At 36.9% G+C, this 21826-nt stretch overlaps 2 protein-coding genes across 2 annotated transcripts; one reads left to right on the forward strand and one right to left on the reverse strand.

Annotated features, from left to right (window-relative positions):
• Positions 1–302: 302 nt before the first annotated feature.
• On the reverse strand, positions 303–7012 carry LOC145500842 (snurportin-1-like). Its single transcript, XM_081480380.1, has 10 exons — positions 6840–7012; positions 4289–4369; positions 3731–3806; positions 3571–3648; positions 3229–3333; positions 2813–2906; positions 2265–2362; positions 1975–2052; positions 1782–1865; positions 303–1036 (listed from the first exon to the last, which is right to left on the reverse strand). Exons 1-10 carry the CDS (start codon positions 6917–6919, stop codon positions 569–571), a joined length of 1242 nt encoding a protein of 413 aa, XP_081336506.1. The 5' UTR covers positions 6920–7012; the 3' UTR covers positions 303–568.
• Positions 7013–7162: 150 nt separating this feature from the next.
• Positions 7163–21653, forward strand: LOC145500810 (slowpoke-binding protein-like). The gene is made up of 15 exons (XM_081480351.1): positions 7163–7359; positions 7878–7948; positions 8483–8580; positions 9393–9470; positions 10950–11101; positions 11325–11435; positions 11927–12022; positions 12324–12409; positions 12788–12894; positions 13890–13987; positions 15216–15269; positions 18109–18174; positions 18248–18315; positions 18550–18624; positions 19141–21653. The coding sequence occupies exons 1-15, from the start codon at positions 7324–7326 to the stop codon at positions 19406–19408; spliced, it is 1464 nt and encodes a 487-aa protein (XP_081336477.1). The 5' UTR covers positions 7163–7323; the 3' UTR covers positions 19409–21653.
• The last annotated feature ends 173 nt before the right edge of the window (positions 21654–21826 follow it).

Consider the following 21826-nt stretch of genomic DNA (forward strand, 5'->3'; position numbering starts at 1 on the left):
TCCGAAGATGACCGCCGCTCAGAATGTCGAAACGTCAGTGTAGAAAAATGCAAAGGTATCTCTTTCCATGTTTTTAAACAACTTAAAAACCGTAGTGTAAACATGGTGGCAACATTCCCGCCAAAATTCAGTTTGAATATAACGGTGGGAATGGTCACGTATTTACTTTTTTCTTTTAATCAGATAACGAGTAAAATTCGGGCTAGGTCAGGGTACAACTTCAGAAAACAGACCCGGTTGATTTGAACCACGCAATAAAAACATGAAACGCAATAAAATCAGCTGTGACTAACTTCATCTCATCGTTTACGCCTGTAATACGTCTGGTAAATCAAACTATTACCGTTTGATCAATACTTTAATTTACAGTGTACGAGTCATCGTGAAAGATGTCCGTTCTCTCCCGAACACGCCAGTAGAATTTGCCAGGAAGTGGCTTTGTTTTCCAAAGCTATATCAGTCCATTTGCAGGGCATGAACAATTCAGTTGACTGTCAAATATAACAGGTTCTATTTCCAAAAATATAACTTTTGCCCCCACTTAAGTCTTGATCAACACTTCACAGTATTAATTTTCGTTGGTTTGACTAGTGTCCAAATGATGGTGCTCCTTTTTCCTTCTGCCTCGTGACCGAGTGATGTTTTGTGAAACTTCCATTTTTACGCTGCAATCCACTGCTTCATCCTCAAACCCTTTCTTGTCTGTTGAATCTTCCTCCACTTCCATTCTCGTTGCATTTTCTCTACCATTTTTTCTTCTCTGCCTTCCTTTTGTTTTCTGAGTAGATTGAGTGTCCATTTTCTCCTCCAAGACACACTTCTCAGTAGCATTCCTTTTTTCTTCGTCGCCCTCTCGCAAATCTCTGTTTGACTTGAGAAGTGTAAGTTTATTAACTGGCGGAGCCTTTTCTAGGTATGCTTCAGGTACAGAGACGCCTAGAATTTCGGGAAGCATGTGCGGTTTCAGCCAGCCGACAAGCGGTGTTCGTCCACATGTATAATGCGTTCTTTTGTGGAAGAACAGCAGGCCATCGACCTAAAATAAAGTTGCACCAGCTATATGAAGTATTGGAGCTGCAGTGTGCAAATGGAGAAAAAGGCTGGGCAGAGAAGCCCATTTCAAGGAGAACAGAGAACGAGGAAGACCGATCGTAGGGGTCGGCAGAGGTGTAACTGCGGTGGTATAATGATGTGACCTTGGAAATGTGTCCTAGCATTACATTTTTACTATTTTCCGTTGTCTCCTTAGTTTTTTTTGAGAAGATATCTGAAACTCTGTATCGTAACAGGTGTTTCATCACAAAACACCTTAATGTTCGTCGTATTTTAACCATTTTCTCCGTGGTTGAAACTTTGATTAGTCCCCGTCTCTCGTGTTTGATATACATGTATTACCAACACAAATTCATACAGCTTACTTAAACCACAGACTTAGGCTTTTAATTACTCCCTTTTCAGAACATAAAACCGTGTTTTCACCACTGTAGTATTGTTGTTATCAACAACGCTGATTATCAAAACTTACGTTATCAATAAAATTCCCTGACTATTCCTTGACTTCAACAAGGAATTTTAGAACTTCCCCAACCAGATACTGATTATCCTTAGCCAAACGGTTCTTTTGATCTCAACAAATTACTTTCCCCTGATTCATGCCCTGTTGCAACCCACAGTGCACCTACAGCTGTAGTGGAGTTGCCGTGATATGAGTGAAAGAAATCAAGTTTAAAAAAGTCTCCCTTTCATCAGCTGTTTTAGATACAATTAACATGTACATGTACCTCAGATGCTGAAGAAGCACCGGACAAGGCTTGTTGAATGGACGAGTCATCACAGGGACAATGAGGCAGACTGACAAACCTGTACTGACAAATGATGAACGGACACTGTGTGAGATCAAATCAGACAGTAAAGTGGAAGAGGACTTATAAGATGAACCACAGTATATGTAAAACAAATGATCAATCCACTTACTGGGTTTTGAGTGGACACTTGTGTAACTAATGGTTCTTCTTGAAGCTTTGTCTGTAGCCAGTAAAACCTAAAATCTGTCTGAACAATAATTAAATTAAAAAAAAAACATGATGTGTAGTCAATTCATGCGACAAATGCTACACTGTAGTCAAATCACCCAATAAAAAAAAAACAGTTCTAGCTGTTCACACTCAGAAAATAGATACATCCGGAAGTTAAGAATAAAATGCTCCTTAGCACAACACACTTCACTACTGTCATGTAATTACTAATATCTACTTAAAATTCACCTCACTGTCATACACTGGGTGACCTCTCCAAGACATGACATCCAACACATAAAATGTATTTGTTACTTCATTGAAGATGCAATCCAGAATGGTGTGATCTAACAGTGACCAGTAAAAACAACATAATTAATTATTACTGAGTGCTTGCATTGCTAATTAGTACAATGTACAATTTGCATTTAATTTATGCCAAATCCACAAGAATCAAGTAGCTGAGTTACATGGCAGTAAATCTCCTTTTAGTTGAATGTACAAGTAACTAAATTTTAAGACAAAATACATGACTGTGATCATTCAATTTTTTCGTATGACAATTGTGTACAAATAATTTATTTATCACCATTATTTAATATGTACATGTTAGTTGAGCTGGGAACAGGAGAGATATTTCTTCTACTACTAAAACTGCTGTATGCTTGGTTTAGAGAGAAAGTTTTGGAAATATGTTACATTGCCAATGAATGCCATGGATGCAAGATCCTGTTTCAACTATGTTTCAGGTTGCATTAAGTAATAAACACAAATGGTACAAACTACTGATTACACACCTCCTGGTTTAAGAGTCTTTGGGCTTCCCCCTGGGAGTAATGAGGAAAACTTGTTCACTCTGTAGCCACTCTTAGTATAAGCAGCAGTAAACCCCTGCAGGTATATTAAGAAAACAAAGACAGTAGTGCTTCCTCTTATTTTGCTATCCATAACACTGGTGGCCAGGCTTTGTGCAGGGCCTCCCACTAGTTTACAGCTCTACTTTGGATGCCAATTCTTTCTGCATGTTTTTTGCTACCATGCTGTTCTTGTTCAGTTTTTCTTGCAGTCCACCCCTTGCTCTTATCATGGTAAGTATGTGGTAAGTATTTTTGTTTCCACTTTTTTCGAGTGTGTACTGCTATGATACAACTGTTGGTACATGTATATTGAGGGCTTCCAGCACTGATAATAAGATAAACACAACATGGCTTACATTTGCAGCAATAACAAGATTTCTCCTGCCCATTGGACAAACAACCATGAACCACTCTTGAACTAAATCATCAGGAACATCAACAAGCCACTCTGATAACATAAGCTAACAACAAAACAAACAAACACCATACATCAATATTTCTACATTATTACTTTGCATATTGTATTCCAGAGCCCAATACACGAAGGCTAGACTGAATGAAGATCAATAAAAATCAATGTTAATTAATTTTATAATGGAGAGGTTAACAAGCAAATCATCAAAATGGCTAGATCTACAAACACAACACTGACTTACATGTATCATAGTTACCAAATATTAAAATATCTGTTTTCAAACCTGATATGCATAAGGGTTGAACTTCTTCTTGTAACCTCTCCTGTGATCTTTGTCATGTTCCTCTACAAATTCCATCTCCTAACATGCAAGTGAGCAAACAGTACTACATGTAATTAAAAAGAACTTAATTTTAAAACCTAACTCAGTTAAAAGATAATACCTCTGTCTCAATATCATCCACTTCTAAGGATCCCTCAACCAGTTTCCTTGCATAGTTCACAAAGTCTCGTCTGCGTCTGAAGACACATACACATCATTTGGCTGTATCTATTTATTACTCAACTTCAATTACTATAGCAAATCATTATTGTTCATGTACAAACCATATACACATACACCATGTACAGTGTATACACATAATATTATTAATATAATACTGTGTACGTGTATAAATAACAAGTAACTCTTGAATGAGACATCATTGTTCAAATTTATGACCAGGTCAACATCAGTGAAAATGTACAAAACAGAAAATGGCAAATAAAACAGATGAAAACAATGGAAAGATGACAGATTACTTAATGGCAATGTTACTGTGGGTCGAGGTACACTGTACAGTGTACATGACTGTATTAAACAGGGATGCACTCAGTCGATCATAGGTTATTAGTTTACAGAAATTACCTACACTGTACATTGAAGGAAACCCCTACACGGACCAAAGAAGAAGTAGTGACAGACAAAGATAACCAAAACCCCATTACTGTATTTGCCATACTTTTTCTGCTCCTCCAACATCCTTTGTCTCCGTAGAAACTGATCTGGAGTATTGCTGGGTTTTGTTTTATACTGTGCCATCCTGTTGACAAGTAAATAAACATCAGTGGTAATAATTACATGTATTTTCAATGTATCAATTGAAGGGGTGAGTAGAATAAAGCGCTACCTGCCTTTTAGAAAACGTGGAGGTAACCAGCATTGAAACACCTCCCATAAAGCAATTTATACAGTTTACTCTTGTCCTCATTATTGTCTACAAAGAGCTAGTAGTGTTTACTAGATTATTTGAGACAACAACTCAGACCATAGTAACCTGTGAAAATTGCTGGGAGGAATTTAAATCCTGGCTGCCTCAGAATTTTCCAAAAGTCACTTAGGGCTTTATATCTCCACACATCCCATCAATTTTATGATTTCTGCAACCACTTGAGTTAGTCAAAATTTTACAGTCAAAGCAATATCTAATAGCACTTTAAGGTTACAGTATACCTTCAGGGGTGTCTCGCGTGCAAGCGATGTAGCGCGTGCAGTTTAAGCTGTAGATACCTAAACCTCTATATCAAATTAAAGCTTATGGAGCTGGCTATCAAACTATACCAAGAATTTTGAAAGAAAATGAATTGTCGAATTTTTCACGACCACTAAATGCGAGTGCCCGAATCACCTTTCGAAAGCTACAAGTCAAAGCGAATGTCGTTTTTCACCAATTTAATTTTTTCCTCGGTTTCAGGGCCCAAAGCGCTTAAAAAACGTGTCTGCATTTTGGCATATTCGATTGCAGTAAAAAGTTACAGAACATTTTCGAAATAGGATTTAAAAAATGTGGAGTGATCGTACAGAAATTGCTCTCGAAGAAAAAGTATTTCGAAATTAACAATTCCCAGACACGCTTTTGTAGTTTATATGTTAAACTAGCCACTGTCCAAATTTAACAGCAATTGAACAAATTCCCTTTGAGTTATAATTCTTTAAAGTGTCTGCTTCAAGTGAAAAAATTTATTCGAGAAAACAGCGCTAAAAAAAATTTTCTGCTTCGCAAACAAACTCCGCCCACAAACGCCTACAACTGGGTTCTCAGATAACTAAGCCAATCAGTGCAGGGAAACTTTACTACCGTTAACCTCCTAGTGAAATTTACGCGCGAATCTCTAAAACACTCTTGTGTTTCGCAATGCACTCAAGGAACCGAAGGCAGAGAGATAATTTTTCTGTAGCTCGGTTTTTCTAGAAGCTGGTCTGGCAAAATGGGGAAGACTAAAAAGGATACGAACGCTAGAGTGGCTGAGCGAAGGAAACAACAAAAGACAGCACAGAGAGCAACTGTGTGTGGGCAACTGTGCATGGGTAATATTTCAAATGGTCTCAATGAGTCCGACAATTCGTCGATATCAGACTCATCAGAAGAGTCTCTGTCAGCATCCCTGTTATTGCTGTCAAGTTCCGAAATTTTTACAGAACCTTTCTTTTCTCTTACCACGACTATTTGCCCGCCTTATATGATAACTATAGCTTCATCCGCGTGGCGAACTTTCGCTTCTTCACTCATTGATGTATTTTCATTCGTTCTTCGCTGTTTTCGCTTTTTCGAACCAGTCCATGGTTTAAACGTGGTCTATGTTTACTTATAACTTAATAGAGACACGCCTAATATCAAAAATGCTCAGAACAACAATGCTGATCAACTGAGTAGTCAATTCGTGACATCCATGTAGGTAATTCCCGCGAAAATCGTCTCGGTTGATTGCATACGTGCCATAGGGCTGTCAATCAAGAGGTAAACTTTTACTTCTGGTGAAAACGTAAAACCGCCATATCTCCGCCAATATTTAGCCTTTTTCAAATTTTTTTTTCAGAAATTAGAGATTATTCTTCGACCACTATTTTGACCCAAAAATCCAAATTTGAAGAAAATTGCCGACCCGAAGGTATACTGTAACCTTAATTATATATTAAATAATCGTGTTTTGATAAGTATTTTTCTTCAATAACAAACAATGGTTAGTTTGAATTAGAAGTGCATGACAAGGTCAGACATCCTTGAGAACCACGCAGCTAATATAATGCTTCATTATCCAACTTCACTGCTTCATTATCCAACACTTTTGGCTAATCGTCTACGTACTTTCAATTTGATCAACCAAACAGGGCCATTCCATTTTACATCGACTGACATTTCTCCTATTGAGAAGGTACATGTAAGTCATATTTTACTCCCTGTGATAGAAAGATCAAAGTGCTAACATGATCTCCCCCTCAGGAAATTTTTGTTTACCCAAATTTTTATTTGCTCCCCCCCCCCCCCTCCCCAGGAAAAAAACAACTTTCTTCCAAAGTCCCTTCCTTCTTTCCTTTCTGCAACTAATTTACTATCAGTGACAGATTCAGGCGGGGGCAGACTAGGCCCTACTGGAACAAGCCTCAAAGATTACTGGTCTCATGTTTAGAATTCAGCTACTTTGATTCACCATAGCAAATACTGCTGAACCAAAATATACCAATTAAGCACAGTTAAGAATTTGTTTGTCTCCAAGTGAAGCTTGGAGACTTACCTCGGATGTGGAGCTGCAGTGTCGTTTGGTTCCGAAGAAACCGTAAATTGAGCTGCGAAAGATTCTGAAAGACCTTCCATCTTATTTAAAACAATAAAGAACGATCCCCTCCTTTCAGAATCGACGCAAATATCACAGGAAATGCTTTCCCGGGCCAATCATAAAAAATAAATTCTCCCACACGTGCATACTGAACGGCTCTTCCTGTCTAGGTGCCCACGATTTACCAGCGTTGATATGTGGTGTAAGTACAATTAGTGCTTCCTCTTGAATCTAAACACGTGACATTCCCATGACTCTGAAACGCCTGGTTGATTTGTACATCGTTCATCGCAGATGTTATGAAATGCTACGGTTAACTTTGATAATTTCGAAATTAATTTGCACTGCAGTAGAAGCTGTGAGCTAGGCATCATTATCATCATGATCTAACAGTATACTGGAAACGAACATCTGGCTTGCCAAACTTCTTACAGTGTACATCATGGGTTTTGTTGATTACATGGGACAAAATATATGGGTAAGTTACATATACATCATCTACGTACGTTTGACCGGTACACTAAAACTTTTGACTTGTTACTTCATTTAATATAGCTTATTTCTTAAAGAATGTCTACAAAAAAATTTAGCAGTATACTCTTTTCCCCTTAACACAAACTACTTCCTTAAAAAAAAAATTGATAACAACTGTACAACTTCCGCCTTATTTTAAAATGTTATTTTCTCTTTAACTTGACCCCAGAAAAAATGGCTCAAAATTTGCATTAGATATTGTTCTGTTGCCGAGATAAGAATGTGTCACTGAGACTTGGAAACTAGGAAACTTGACCCAGGCACCTCTCAATCCAGATTCCAGAGCACCATGAACAACTGCGAGGTCTGACCATGCCTTTTGAACAACAAGAATGAATACATACACTGTAACAGCCTTAAATGAATGTCAAGCTCTAGTAAATTCTCTAAAATATTTTCTGTTGATCTTATTAGGATACACTATAATTATATTAATAATACCATTCTATACAAATTTTATAGCTACCTGTCTTGATTGCTGTTGGGGTTGCATTGATTATTCTCGTGATAATATGGGTGATTTGTAGACGTAGGTAAGTCAAATCAACTTTGTTTAATGAGGGAAGTACACAACAGTCTTTCTACTGACAAACCTTTGGCCCTCTTATTGTTGCTCACATTAAGCCACTGGAATGTGTACAAATTGTTTAGATGATATTTTCATTTACAAAATTTATAATGTTTTCACTCATTTTACCAATCAAAGAAAGTAGCCTTTCTATATCTTCATCAATATCCTACTAATTTTTTTATTATCACATGTTTTAATATCACCTCAAGGAACAAAACTGTAAACTTTACAATTTTTCGAACCAGGCAAACGTAAGTTGACACTCTATACTCAATACTCGATACTTGCAAGAATCCAGTATTTAGTATTGATTCAAGTATTGAGCCTGACAATTCTCTCAAAGTACAACTTGGTTCTTGCAAAATCCACTCCAAAATTCATTTATTCTTCATGTTGTGAGTACTACCATGTTGTGTTACAACCAGGCATATTGCATTAGAGAGAATCGCTGGACATCAGTTAAGTGCCAGTAATACAGTGTATGGTATCTGTTTAGGGGACAGCGAAGGTATAACCGGATTATCCTTGACGAAGAAAGATCTTTGATACAGAAATGGGATGATGAGAAACGAATGCAAAAGATGGCAGAAAGGGGTATGCTACAACACTACAAAATGTTACTAACTTAAGAGTTTCATCTGACAGTGTTGAAAAACATTGTATTGTGTTTTAACCTACAAAGGAAACACATATTTGTGAAAATGAAAATGAGAATTTGGTGGCAGATTCACTGAGTTGTGGGGCCACTTAAACTGACAGGGGGGTTTTTCTTGCCAAACAAAGGGGAAAGAGAGACAGCAATTAAAATGGTCAAGCCTTCAGGCCCTAAAACTAACTACAATTAAAATGGGGACTGCCTTTCGCCAAGGTTTGTGTCCATTTTGTGGGTAGATGTACATATACTGGTCACAGATGATGTAAAACCTAAAGAAATAAAAGACAAGATACCATATTGTTCCAAAGTATAATGAACTTACAGGACATAAAGGAAAAACAGTACACTTAATTTGCATCCAGTACACGTACTTAAAGAAAGACCCAAGGTTTAGTGAGATTATGCAGCTGAATGTGGCGGGAACTGAGAGGGGGGAAGGAAGGAGGAACCCATAATTGAAAGGTGTAGGCAATCTCTGACTATACGGGTGCAGGAAAAGAGAGGTCCAGGAGTGGATATCCCAATGTAGCAGGACTGGAGAGAAATAAGGGGTGACAATGTTATACGTTTTGTAATTCAAGAAACATCATCAAGAGCTGAAAAACTCTAAGAAAAGGGTGGGTAAGGGAAGCAGTTTGTTCAGATCCTCTTATGGAAATCAAATAAATGCCTGGACTGTTTTAATATCAGAGCAGTCAGACATGTAAATTAGAGTTTCAATCAGTATGATAATGTCTTATGTACATTTCAGATGCAGTGTTGCTGAATTGTTATTACTATCTTAAAGACTCGAAAAAGTACAGTTTTATTGACCATTTACCTGATATAGGTAGGATTTTAAACTGTATCACTTTGAAAACATTTGTCTAGTGAAGAATTAGGGAAATGGGAACATGTACAATGTATGTATTAAGAAAACTGTGCTTTCATAATTGGAGCTCACAGTTCCTGCTGGGTCCTGTGGATGCCTTTCTTGACATCTTGATTGTTTAATTGCTGGTTTGAGAGTTTCAGAAGGAACCCACCAGAAGTTCGAATAACAGGTGGACAAAAACTTTGTGCCAAGATTATTAACATCGTATTGCCAAATTTCTGTGTGACTGAAAAAAAATCATTTCTAACAACACCAAAGGTCAAAAACAAATAATTATTGAACTTTATATCAAACACTTAAAAGTAGTCTGGTGAAATGAAACTGATTGTGAAATTTTACCTGTGTGGGCATAATTTCTCTGAACACTGAAATCTATATTATCAAGTTCCCATGGGAAATTGTCTTTGGGGTTATTTCAGGCAACTATTTTATACATGTATATCTTATGCTTTACGAAAGTGAACTATTGGGATACAAGGTTGGTTAACTAACCAACCAGGCTGGTTAATATTTATCTCTTTTCTCACCATAACAGGTGTGTCGTGGTCTATTTAACAATTAGACACATAGCCTGCAAGGGCTATTGGCCCGTGGCCCTTGAGGGCGAAGGGTCTAATTGTTTTAGTATCACCCAACTAGTTGGACAGAAAAGGCAATAATAAAATTAGCAAATGCAAGTTGAAGAAATATTTATTTGGGAATAAAACGAAAGAAAGCGTCACGCTCGATGGCGCCAATTTCGCTACTCGATGACTATTACTAATAGTCCCCTAGTAGCGTAGCCAATCAAAATGCAGGATTTGCATTAGTCCATAGTTGGGTGATACTAATAGTTTTTAGTATCACCCAACTAGTGGACTAATGCAAATCCTGCATTTTAATTGGCTACGCTACTAGAGGACTATTAGTAATAGTCCTCGCGTAGCAAAATTGGCGCAATCGAGCGTGACGTTCTCTTTTGTTTTATTACCAAATAAATATTTCTTCAACTTGCATTTGCTAACTTTATTATTGCCTTTTCTGTCCGACTAGTTGGGTGATACTAAAACAATTACTAGACCCTTCGCTCTCAAGGGCCACGGGTCAATAGCCCACGAGGCGAAGCCGAATGAGCTATTGACCCGTAGCCCTTGCGGGCTGCAGGTCTAATTGTTAAGTATCCTCCCAGAATTATATGTAACCTATATAAACACTAAAGTACAATTACAGGTATTCAACAAAAATTGTTGTCATGGGTAATGCAACTGGAAACTCTCCCAAGTTGTTGTCTTGAGTGGAGCAATTTGTTTTTTTGGGCATCCCCATGCTTTAGAATACAATCAATTCATGTACTGTATCTTAACGCTAGAGCCATGCACAGCACCAATGAGAGCTTTTCTTTGCTTGATGCAGCTTATAATAATTCCTGACAGAGACCTTTACTATACTTTGCAGGAAGCCGAATGAATAAGCAATGGTTCCTTGTACGTGACAGTAAGCAAGAAATAAACGCTGTTTTAACAATGGTACCATGGAGTTTGCAGTGTACACTTACCTTTAACAAAGCAACAAGAAAAACTTTAAAAGAACTGTTCTCACTCTTGCAGGTTTGTATTATGTACAATGTACAAATGGAGGAAAACTACATGCACATGTCAAGAACCCCAAAATTTGTTAATATAATTTTTATATAGTTTTTCCAGTGACATACCGGTATATGTAAAGATTATAATAATTTATTGCATTTCTTGAGAGCTAGTAAAAAGCAATAATCAATGCACTTTATTGTACTTCAATATGAATAATTATTGTTAAATTTTCTCTTGCCAGTATCCATACTTGCTTCCCGTAATGGATGTAGACTTTGTGTTTGAACACAACCTGGTAATGTTCATCCATCCATTCAGATCAGCAGGATCACTAAAAGATGTCATTTATGGGGTATGACAACACAATAATAATAGTATCATTTCTAGATCATTCTATATTAATGTATTTAATAACCAGAATGGAAATATAGTAATTTTGATATTGGTATGTTTTGTGACTAACAGAAACCTCTTCTAGAAGACTTGCAAGTAACTCAATGTTGTAAACTGTCTAATGGTATGGGGAAAACCAACTTGACCTTCAATGTAATACATGATTATACAGTATTTACCAGAACAGTAACTAAGTCAATTCTAATTTGGCAATAATAATGTGCACTCTGTCTTGCTCTTCTTCAAGCAATGAACTCTCCTTTAAAATCTTTTTAGTGCATATTGACCATGCTGTTACATTAATACTGAACCACAAAGGTGCAAATACAGTATTAAGATAAAGGTTTCCTTGTTTAGCCACCAAAGTTACGCCCTAAACCCTACATTTACTGACCTGATGACTGTGCTTTACATGTATTTTCAGCTTTATGTACTTCTTTTCACTTTCAGTCTCGTCCTCAGTCATCATGGGAAGACAAGTATCAAGTGAAAGGAAAATCTCTGTCAGTTACACAAATTCGAAACTATGGACGACAAGTTTTAGAGGTAGATGTTATTTCTTGCCTAATGGTGTTCATGGAGGGGTGATTTTATTGATCTGTTGCATGACCTGAACTAGGTGTACAAAAAAAATAAATTTGTTTAATAGTTTGTTCACTTGTTCATTTGTTGAGTGTCATGCCATGTGTACAATTATCATTCATCAATCCGTTTGCTCAATTGCGAGCTAGTTACATGTATGCTCATAGTGTTTAATAATAATTTATAGTATTGTTGTTGTGGAATGTTCTTGCAAACCTGAAACAAACTTCTAAATAGCTGTCAATTTATGATTACCTACTGGCAGGCATTGCTCTATCTGAGGGAAAAGGGCCTTCCAGCTTGTGGTCACTTACATTCTGGAAACATTTTTATAATTAATGGAAATGCCAAGTAAGTCAACAAGATTTTGTTCTTGAAGTTTTGATTTCCTTAAATATAGCCATGTTAGATATGTATAATTTATCAAAAGCAGAACGTTTTCACCTCAACAAAGTGAAAAGTTTCTGTCAAGAGACGACACATCCATTTAGAAGTTTGTATTATACTGTACATCTGATCTCATTGAAAACATTGAGCTTTATCAAGGAAAACAAAAACAGTTTAGAAGTACACGTACAGTACAAAAGGCCTTTAAAATAACTTTAAATTTAATTTTTTTAACCTTTTAAAGGGGCTACATCCCACAGTGCAAAGTATAAGTACATTTACATTGTAAACTTTGCCTAATAGCTGCAGGTATAATGTGTTTAAAATTATTGTTCTTTGTAGACTGTCTGGCTTTGAAAACTCTCTGTTTGGTTGGAAATCAAGACTCTATCCTACCATAAAGAAGCTTTTAAAAGACAAGCAAGATGATATGGAAGTTATTCAGTTTGGTAAGATTGCACTGCATATTATGTACATTTAAGTTACAAACTTCAGTTTGTTTTCCTGTGGACTGAAATTGGTATAAATACCAATTGGTACAAATTATCTGTTAGTATCTATTATTAGTATCTGTTATTAGTATCTTGTGATGAATTTTAGTATTTTATCATCCATTGTAATTTAATATATTTTCCTTATATTGGTTTCGTTATCGTTTTTCACATTTTTATTCTGTAAGAGCATTGAGATTTTTTAATGTAATGCGCTAGAAATAAATTGTTATTATTATTATTAAATACCAATTGGTATAAATTGTCGGTATAAATACCAATTTCAGCCCTCAGAAAAACAGACTAAAGTTTGTAACTTACATAATATGCATTTATAAATGTTTCTATGAACGTCATGATCAGAAGAGGCTTCCTGGGCAAGCATGCCTCTGGATTCATCTGAAAACATCAGTTTTGAGCAGGGAAGACTGGCAAAGTACATTTACTACCCAATAGCCTGTTAAGGTAAAAAAAAAAAACCCGCCCCTAATTTATCAGCAAAGTCATTCATTTTATTATAGATGTTAGCAAAAGGTTGTCTTCAAGTCCACAGCGATATAAAAATAATCTCGATATATACATGTAAGTACCATCATTTCTTTCAAGGACGTGGGAAGCTTAGTTACATTTACGGCAAACCTAGTTATAATTGGGCAAAACTCCAAACTTCCCGATCGGGTTAGGGGGGGGGGGGAGGCTCAGACGAAGGGACAGCCGACACGCTTTACACTCAAGATCTGATGAGAGGCCTTGTATATATATTTTTTTCAACTAGCTTGCGGGAGTATGTGTTTTAGACTTTCTAGAAGATTTATAGCCCACTGTGCAATTGTGTACTACATGTGGGTACATGTACAGTTACACTTAATAGTCATCCATTGAACAGCTAAGGAAAGGGCCGTCTTTATCAGAAACAAGCTCAGTTTCAGTTTATCATTACCGTTATTGTCCAGGTCACCTTTTGTATGAGATGTTAGCAGGCTGGGAGTTAACCACGTCAGAACCAAAGAGAGAACAGCTGACGAAACTCAGAAATGCACCAGTCGTAGAGGTTTGTAGACTATCTTAATTTATACTATGCCACCATAGAAAATACAGTCAACAGAATACAGGAAAGTCGTTGTATACTCGACGGCATTACACTCAACCTTCCCATCGTGTGCTGCTCGTATGTGGAACTGATTGTGTTGGCCACTGTATTTTCTATGGCATGATATAAAATAGTTGAAGGCGAGTGTGTATACCAGAAAATACAAGTGACAAGTGGGATATTCCTTGGTATAGCACGAGAAAGCGTTGAATAACTAGTATGTATATCTCTACGCTGCGTTTCTTCTAAAAGCAGAGGAAAGAAACGCAGAAGTTGTTCATTTTTCACACATTTAGTCGATGGATGGATTTCTCATGCAAGAAATTAGTTAAATGTTAAATCATGGAATGAGTGAATTATTATCACCTTATTTTTTTTTTAGCCCCAAACTGCAGCACTGCGGCGTAGTATAGTATAGTGAGACAATTATTTTGCGTGGTCTCTGGACTTCACTGATATGGTCAAATACCAAAAAATGTGTATTGTAGATGGTAATCATTACATCGCGGTCTTTTATAACGTACATGTAAGATGTGAAAATCTTATTATATGACCATTAATGAATATTATATGACCACTTAATTGATGAAAAACCGTCTAATTACACCTTATCTCTGGTATCTGAGCAACATAACTACGTTACTCGAAGTGCATCCCTACAACACTTAAATCCCGATTTCTCCAGAATAAATATAAAGAAATTTTGCCCCACTGTTATTGGATGTTACTATTGGAATGACCTTCCTTTATCTATACGTAACTTAGCGACTAGAAAACGTTTTAAAATCGCACTCTTCCAGTATTATTTTGCTCAGTATTAATTAATTCATACCTCTTCCTCTCCTATGTTAAGTTAACTTTTTTACCCTAATTATTATTGTCAATTCAGCAAGGGCATCTAATTAGCTTGCTATATTTTTGCCCTATCCATGTCTCCTCTGACTTGTTTACTTTTTATCTATCTTTGTAATTTTAGAATGGAATAAATAAATAAAATGAAATAAAAAAAATGAAAAAATGTGAAAATCGACGTTAGCAAAGATCAGAGTGTAGTAATAGTGCATGACATACTCCATGTGTAGTTTTAGAGAGGTTTTTCCTTTTGCCGGAGGGAGCTTATTGAAGATGGATGAATAAATCGAAGCACTGTTAGAAACATAGTGATAATGCCATTTTAACGTTGTTTCAGGTTATAAGTTTTATCTTTTTCAATGAAAGTGAAACGTATCCAACGTTAGATGAGGTGAGTCTTGCTGTCTTTCTAGTTAGTTTTTCGTTTTTATAATTTATAACCTGCACCTTATTTATTTGTATAACATAGATATTTGTATAACATAGACCCTGCGCGCGCTCTGATTGGTCAAAAACCCATGTTTTATCACAGTATAAAACATAGAAAAAGCGTGTTTTATTGTTTTTCGCCACATTACCTCTATATCATAAAGCAAATAAAGAAGCCTAAGCCGTGTATTACACTGTGACAAAACACTCCGGACATTAAAGAACACTCGAGAAATGTAGGAAACACTCGCCTGTGGCTCGTGTTTTCTACATTACCCTCGTTCTAAAATGCCCGTCGTGTTTTATCACAGTGTAATACAAGGCTTAGGCTTCTTTATTTGTTAAACAAACAAGGTACAAAAACGTACCAATTTAAGAGATGCTTTGCATTATACTAGATGCTAGTGAAACGAGCCAGGAGAACATCCATCTTATTGCCCCCGATATTGCATTAACCTTGCTCTTCATTACACCGAGAGGTTGATGATTTCACTGATTTTTCATAACTAACCTCCTTTAAAGTGCCACTAACCCCAAAAATACTTTTTCCCTTAATAAAATCTACTAGTTTCCCTGACTATTTCTGCGAAAAAATTATCTCGATTGATAAAATTCCCGCGTTTCTACAGGCGTTTAAACACGTAATTCCTATGTTCACGACCGCGCAAAGTGGGATCTGGGTCGGGCTACTGGTGACGTCACTTCGGGAACCGGGCTAAAACACTCAAGAGACTTTTGACTGAGCTTTTAGGGCAGTCAAAACATTTTCGGGTTATTTGTGATTCATATTTTATCAAAACTGGACAAGAACTTTGAGTGAAAGAACTGTATCATCTAGCATTACAATTCGGAGTCTAGCTACAATTTGGACGGCTGCGAAGTACATATTTTTTTCCATTTCGAAGTGCGTGTCGCCAGTCGAGATCGCCACGTTGTACGGTTATATTTAGGCCGGGATCGACAATTTGCCGGTCCATTTGGGTTATAAAGGTACAAACAATGACTGAAGAGTTAGCTTACAGCTCTGAAAGAGTTATAAAGATGTTAATGAACACGAAGAGTTGGTAATTTGACTTTACGGAACGTGCAAATTTCGGATTGTCAAAACACTTTTACATTCAAATATTAATTTCCCCCGAAATGCAAGTTAAAATGCGATGCAGTCGTACTCCACTCTTGCCTACTTCTCCAGATCAATGATTGAAAATAGTTTTAACATAAGAGTTGAGCAGAGATGTCGGCAAACAATATTCGAAGGTGAGGTAACTTTTCGCTTCGTTATTGTCGACCGACCGTAGTATATGCATATTCAATTACTGTAGTACCGTAGTATATGCATATTCATATTCCGTACTAGTGAAATCATGGAAAATCCTTCGACAAGATCTTGAAAAGAGGTTCAGTATAATTTCAGTTGAATGAATAGATTTCTAATTCACTGTAATTTTGAATGAAATGTCCACTTTACGCACGCTACCACTGACGCTAATAACCTGGGAGTCCTCGACTTATTAGTTTGCGTTTCGGTTGACTGACAAGCGCATTCTTCTTTCAGCACAACAAACTCCGTCGGTAGCTATAGAGTCGAATCTTAATCGTTTGTTTCGCTTTCCTCATATATTTATAAATGCCTGATCCATTCTAAGTTTGTAATTTAGATGTATTTCGTTCCTCAGAGACGAAGCTCAAAGAGCAAAACAGTTCTGTATTCGGAATGGCCATTGAGAAACACGGCCAGATTACAGGCGACCTTCGGCGTGCGTGTGTTTTTATTAAAATCCACAAATACATAGCTAGTTCACCAGTTCGAAGCCTCAACAATCTTCTTCGCGTCGTTGTAGAACGTAGGTTTCGTTTGTTATTCGTTTAGACAAGTCTCTATTTCAAAACGCGATGCGTTTAATTTACCGTGTAATTTCGTCACCTAAAGTTTCGTCTGGGACTCCGAGGATCGTTTGCGCTCGAAATAGTCAGATGGCTTCCAGCTTATCCCAAATTCCTGTCTTATGGAGTACCTTGACAATTTCAAGCTTTCCACTAGAGATAGAGAAGAATATACAGGCCATGAAAATCTTTAGGTTTTTACATTAGCGGCGAACCCGAGATCGAAGAAATCCTCAATGGCTCCCCGGCTTTAGCTTCGCACAGATCAGCCCACTTCTTTGGTCTTTTTCTCGTTTCTGGTAGAATTTCATCGAGATAGAGATATTGAATGAAGAGGAATACTCTATTCTACGCATCCTGTATTGCTACAGCCTCCAACAACATATCTTCCTTGCATTCTGCAACGATTTTGACACACACTATCGCATGTTCGCATACATTCTTCTCAGAAACAAAATTTTGTTATTCCCGAAGTGACGTCAAAAGCCAACTCGTCCCAATCTCCGCTATTCCTCGGTCGTGAACATGGAAAAGGGCAAATTTACAAACTTTAAAAATTCATAGAAAATTAACGAAAATAGCTACAACGATAATTTTTTCGCAGTGGTGATCAGGAGAAACAGGAAATTTATATTAGCGAAAAAAAATTTTGGGGGTTAGTGGCACTTCCTTTAACAGTCTAAATGAAGCTAAACGTACTCTCTAACCATTGCAATGATTTTTTAATTGTCCTGTACATGTGTGATGTCAACCTTCAAGTTTGTGCCGGGATGAAACCTTAGTTAACGACATGCAGTTGAATGGTAGTAAGCAGGACGTTCTTGGTTGTTGTTAGATGTTATGCAAATCCAATACTGAAAGTTAGAAGATTTCTTATCACGGGGAGCGAAAACGTTTCTCATTTGTCTTGATTTCAGCTCGTTGCTCATCCATTCTTCAGAGGCGGTGACGTCCGCGGATTAAAGAAATTTAACCCTGGTCCCGTAAGTATGAAATCTTTTGCTCTTTTTTCTCTTTACGACATCATTCAACATTTTCTCTTGTTTATTTTTTCAGGTTCGTTTTAGTTCAAATGTGAAGCAGCTCCTCAAACTATGTAGGAAAGATGGCGACGAAGGACAGAGGTAAATGAACAACGCCCATGTATTGAAGCAGAAGTCTTCAACTTTAATGGTGTTGCGATTATCTCCATTCGTGTCCTGAAATTAAACATTACACACGGTGAAAATGGGGGTTCTCTTAGTAAAATTAGTGTGCAAACTTTTAATTGAAACATCCGCGTCATTTCTAATAACAATATTTCTGCTTTCGTTTTTGTTATTCCTCTCGTAATTTCGCTTTAACTTTCCGATCAAAAGGAAACGGAAAATGTCCACAAAGAAATCGACATCTGATGATGGCACAGTACCTACAAGAGAGGGAAGTCAATCGAAGTAAGTTCTGTAGTTGGTTGGGTGAAGGCAAGGGTTGACACAAATTCGGAAGGACAATCGGATTTGTGTACATTACTGTATTCGTACACTGGCATAAAAATGCCATAATTTGACAACGTCTATTTTTTAAGTAACAAAAATAACGTTTTTGCTAACGTGTAACCCTTTCATTAAAACCTTTTTTGAGTTGTCAGTAATTTAATGTGATACTGTTTTTAGCATTCTGTAAAAAGGTATTGGTAACTTTTGAAGTCTTTAAAATGAAACCCCAGTGAGTGATTACCTAGACTGAAACACTTGTGGGCAGATCTCTTAATGCTGTACAAGGTGGTTAAAACTTTGATGAAACTTTGTTATGTGGCCCTTAAATGAAGGATATCAAGCTGTACGTTACTACAAAATGAGAATAAAGAGTTAATAGCGTAGTGGAGTTTTAGATACAGTATGGTTTAGAGATAAATCGTGCCTTGTATGCGGGTTACATTTGTGTCATTTTTTTCCTATTTTTGTCCTTAGATCAAAAGGAAAACGATTGTCAGTGGACAAAACTGTTCTTCCAGTAGTTCAGTTCCACCCCGTGGCAGCCGCCCCTCCTCCCAAATATCCACCCCCTCTCCCCAAGGAAGCCCCGCCACCTCCGCGGACAAAACGTGCATCGGTATCCAAACCTCTTCCGCCGAAACCGCCCAACAGTGCTGGTCGAGGAGCACTGTTGTGTCAGATTCAAAAAGGCGCTAGGCTTAAACCAACCAAGACAAACGATAGAAGTGCCCCACGGGTGTGAATGAGAGGTCAATGTCAGATGACAGCGAGTTAGCTGTGTGGAGTTTGCTTCGTCGTGCAACGCAACTGTGACGAGTTTACTTTTTCTTGAAATACGACTGTTTATCTACATGTACACGTAAAATCTGCCATATTGAACAACATGGCGGCAGCTGACGTGTTGGAATTAAGAACAAAATGAGTATCTAGATTATATCTGAAGAATGATCGTGGAAAAGGGATTTTAAATATGATAACAAACTTCCTCCATGGATGGCTCATGTTGAAAAATCGAGCATGACTAATCCGAGTTTGTGGTTTGTTATCGTCTTAATCTTAAGCCTGTTCTTCCTTTGTGGTGGGTTACTATCTCAGTTATTTTCTACTTTAAATTGGTAGACTTGAAATAATATATACATTTAGGTAATGTTACGTGCTTTTGTCATCAACTATTGGTAACACGAGGCAGAGCAAGACGCAGTGCACGAATCTTCATTTCACTGTAGAGATTAGGTACAGAGCTACAAAAAGTGAAGAAAACATGGTGCATGTGAAAAATAGATAGGATTAAAACTTTGTCATAACAGAGGAAAGTTTAATTTAGTCTACAGATATTTCTCCGCTTTTTTAAACGAGCATATAAAAAGAGCTTTTTATTCGCTGAAACACTCACTATATGAATTGGAATTTGATACCAGCAAAGACATAATTATATTGCTGGCTGCGTTTTCAGTAGCGACGCTAAACTAATTCAGAATTTGTTCTGTACTTTACAATGGGCCAAAGCATGATAATTTAGAGTTGCGACAAAGAAACTTGAAGGTGATTTTGTGAAAGACGATACTTGTAGAAACAATGCACTGAAGCTTGAAAAAGAAGAGGAGAGATGAAGATTAGTTTTTATAGAAGATATTTAGATAGGTCGAAGCTATAGCGCTATTTAATTAAGTGAAACAAGCAAAATTAACTTCAAAAAATAGAAATATATTTTTTCAATATAATATGAAAAATATGGCATGTCAGTGTCAAATGAGTAATATAAACTGCTCAATATGCGTTAGGTTTGAACTTCTCTGTAATATTAGCATTAGTTCTTTAATATTACTTCAAAAAGATTGCCTGATAAATTCACGCTTCTTAGGATAGAGTGCGCAATGCAACAGACTCTTAATAAAACAAAATTACAAATCGTTCGCCAGTGTGTCAATTTGAAGAAGTTATTCCACGCTCTTTACGCATGTCAATCGTACTTCGTGCTTAATTTTCGTTTTATAAAATTATAGAAAATTGTTATTTTTGTAATTGATCTGTTCGTGAAATCTTTAGTTACCAGTTTCCAAACTCGAGTGGATGCCCTGGCCCTCTTCACTTTTGCGGACTATCTTGACTAAATTATGAAAACTTAAAACAGGTTTTGAGTTAAACATACCGTCAAGAACCGACTAGTTTTAAGCATGACACAGCTAGCCCCAAATTACTCACCTGAAGCCATGAGGCACGAAGACACGGAAAATGGATAATCTGTGTTACCAAATTCACACCGAGAGGAGTGGTGCCGGAGGGCTTTTAACGGTCGCCGCAACTCTTTGAATCTATAACTTTTAAGCCCTGTAAACCTACAAAATAACCTTACCATCAAATTGAGTAAAACTTTCCGAAAATCGAATTAACCGGGTTGTTTCCAATTAATCAATTATAGTTATGAATGTCAAGAATTTTCATTTCCGTGAAATTTTAACCGCACGATATTGAAAGCTAGCTTTTGGCGAAATCGAAACTTCGTGAAAACAGTAGTGGGAGATTTAAACGTCATGTAGATTAAAACGTGAATGGGGTAGATCTTGTTCACAAATTCTGGTGAATCCTTTTTAAAGTAATTATTGACGATGAATCCGCTTTTTAGCATGGCCATGAGAAATAGGTTTTATATATTTTGACTTTATTACTCGATTTTAATCTCCATAAGTACGTATTTTCAACTAAACGCCCGCGGACTTTTTTAAAGCTATAATAAAATCAATCTGTAGACTGTAGTACACGTAATATCAAGGTGTTGAAATGAAAGCTGCGCTGTTTGTACCGAAAATAGAAAGTTAGAAGAATCTTTTTGCATAATGTGCTTACGGCTGCGTTGTCGTTAGAATCGTCAAAGAGCTTTACCGGAACCTAGCTAGTCAGTATTTCCAGTATGTTAAAAGCAACATGTACGAACACAATAGTGCTTTCATGCCGTCAGTCAGATTCTCACATCTTTTTTAATTGTTCATTTCGTCTTAGCCACTCCTATTCAAATCTGATGTTCACGCCAAATTCAAAATGACAGGATCTTCGTCAAATCGCTTATCTCTGAATCCCCAGATGTACTCATTCATTATCCAATGTCGCACAAATGTAAATATCTAGTTGGCATATGAATATTCGAATTTGGAAATATCCGGAA

This window comes from Orbicella franksi, chromosome 1 (assembly GCF_964199315.1).
Source record: "Orbicella franksi chromosome 1, jaOrbFran1.1, whole genome shotgun sequence".
NCBI lineage: Eukaryota > Metazoa > Cnidaria > Anthozoa > Scleractinia > Merulinidae > Orbicella > Orbicella franksi.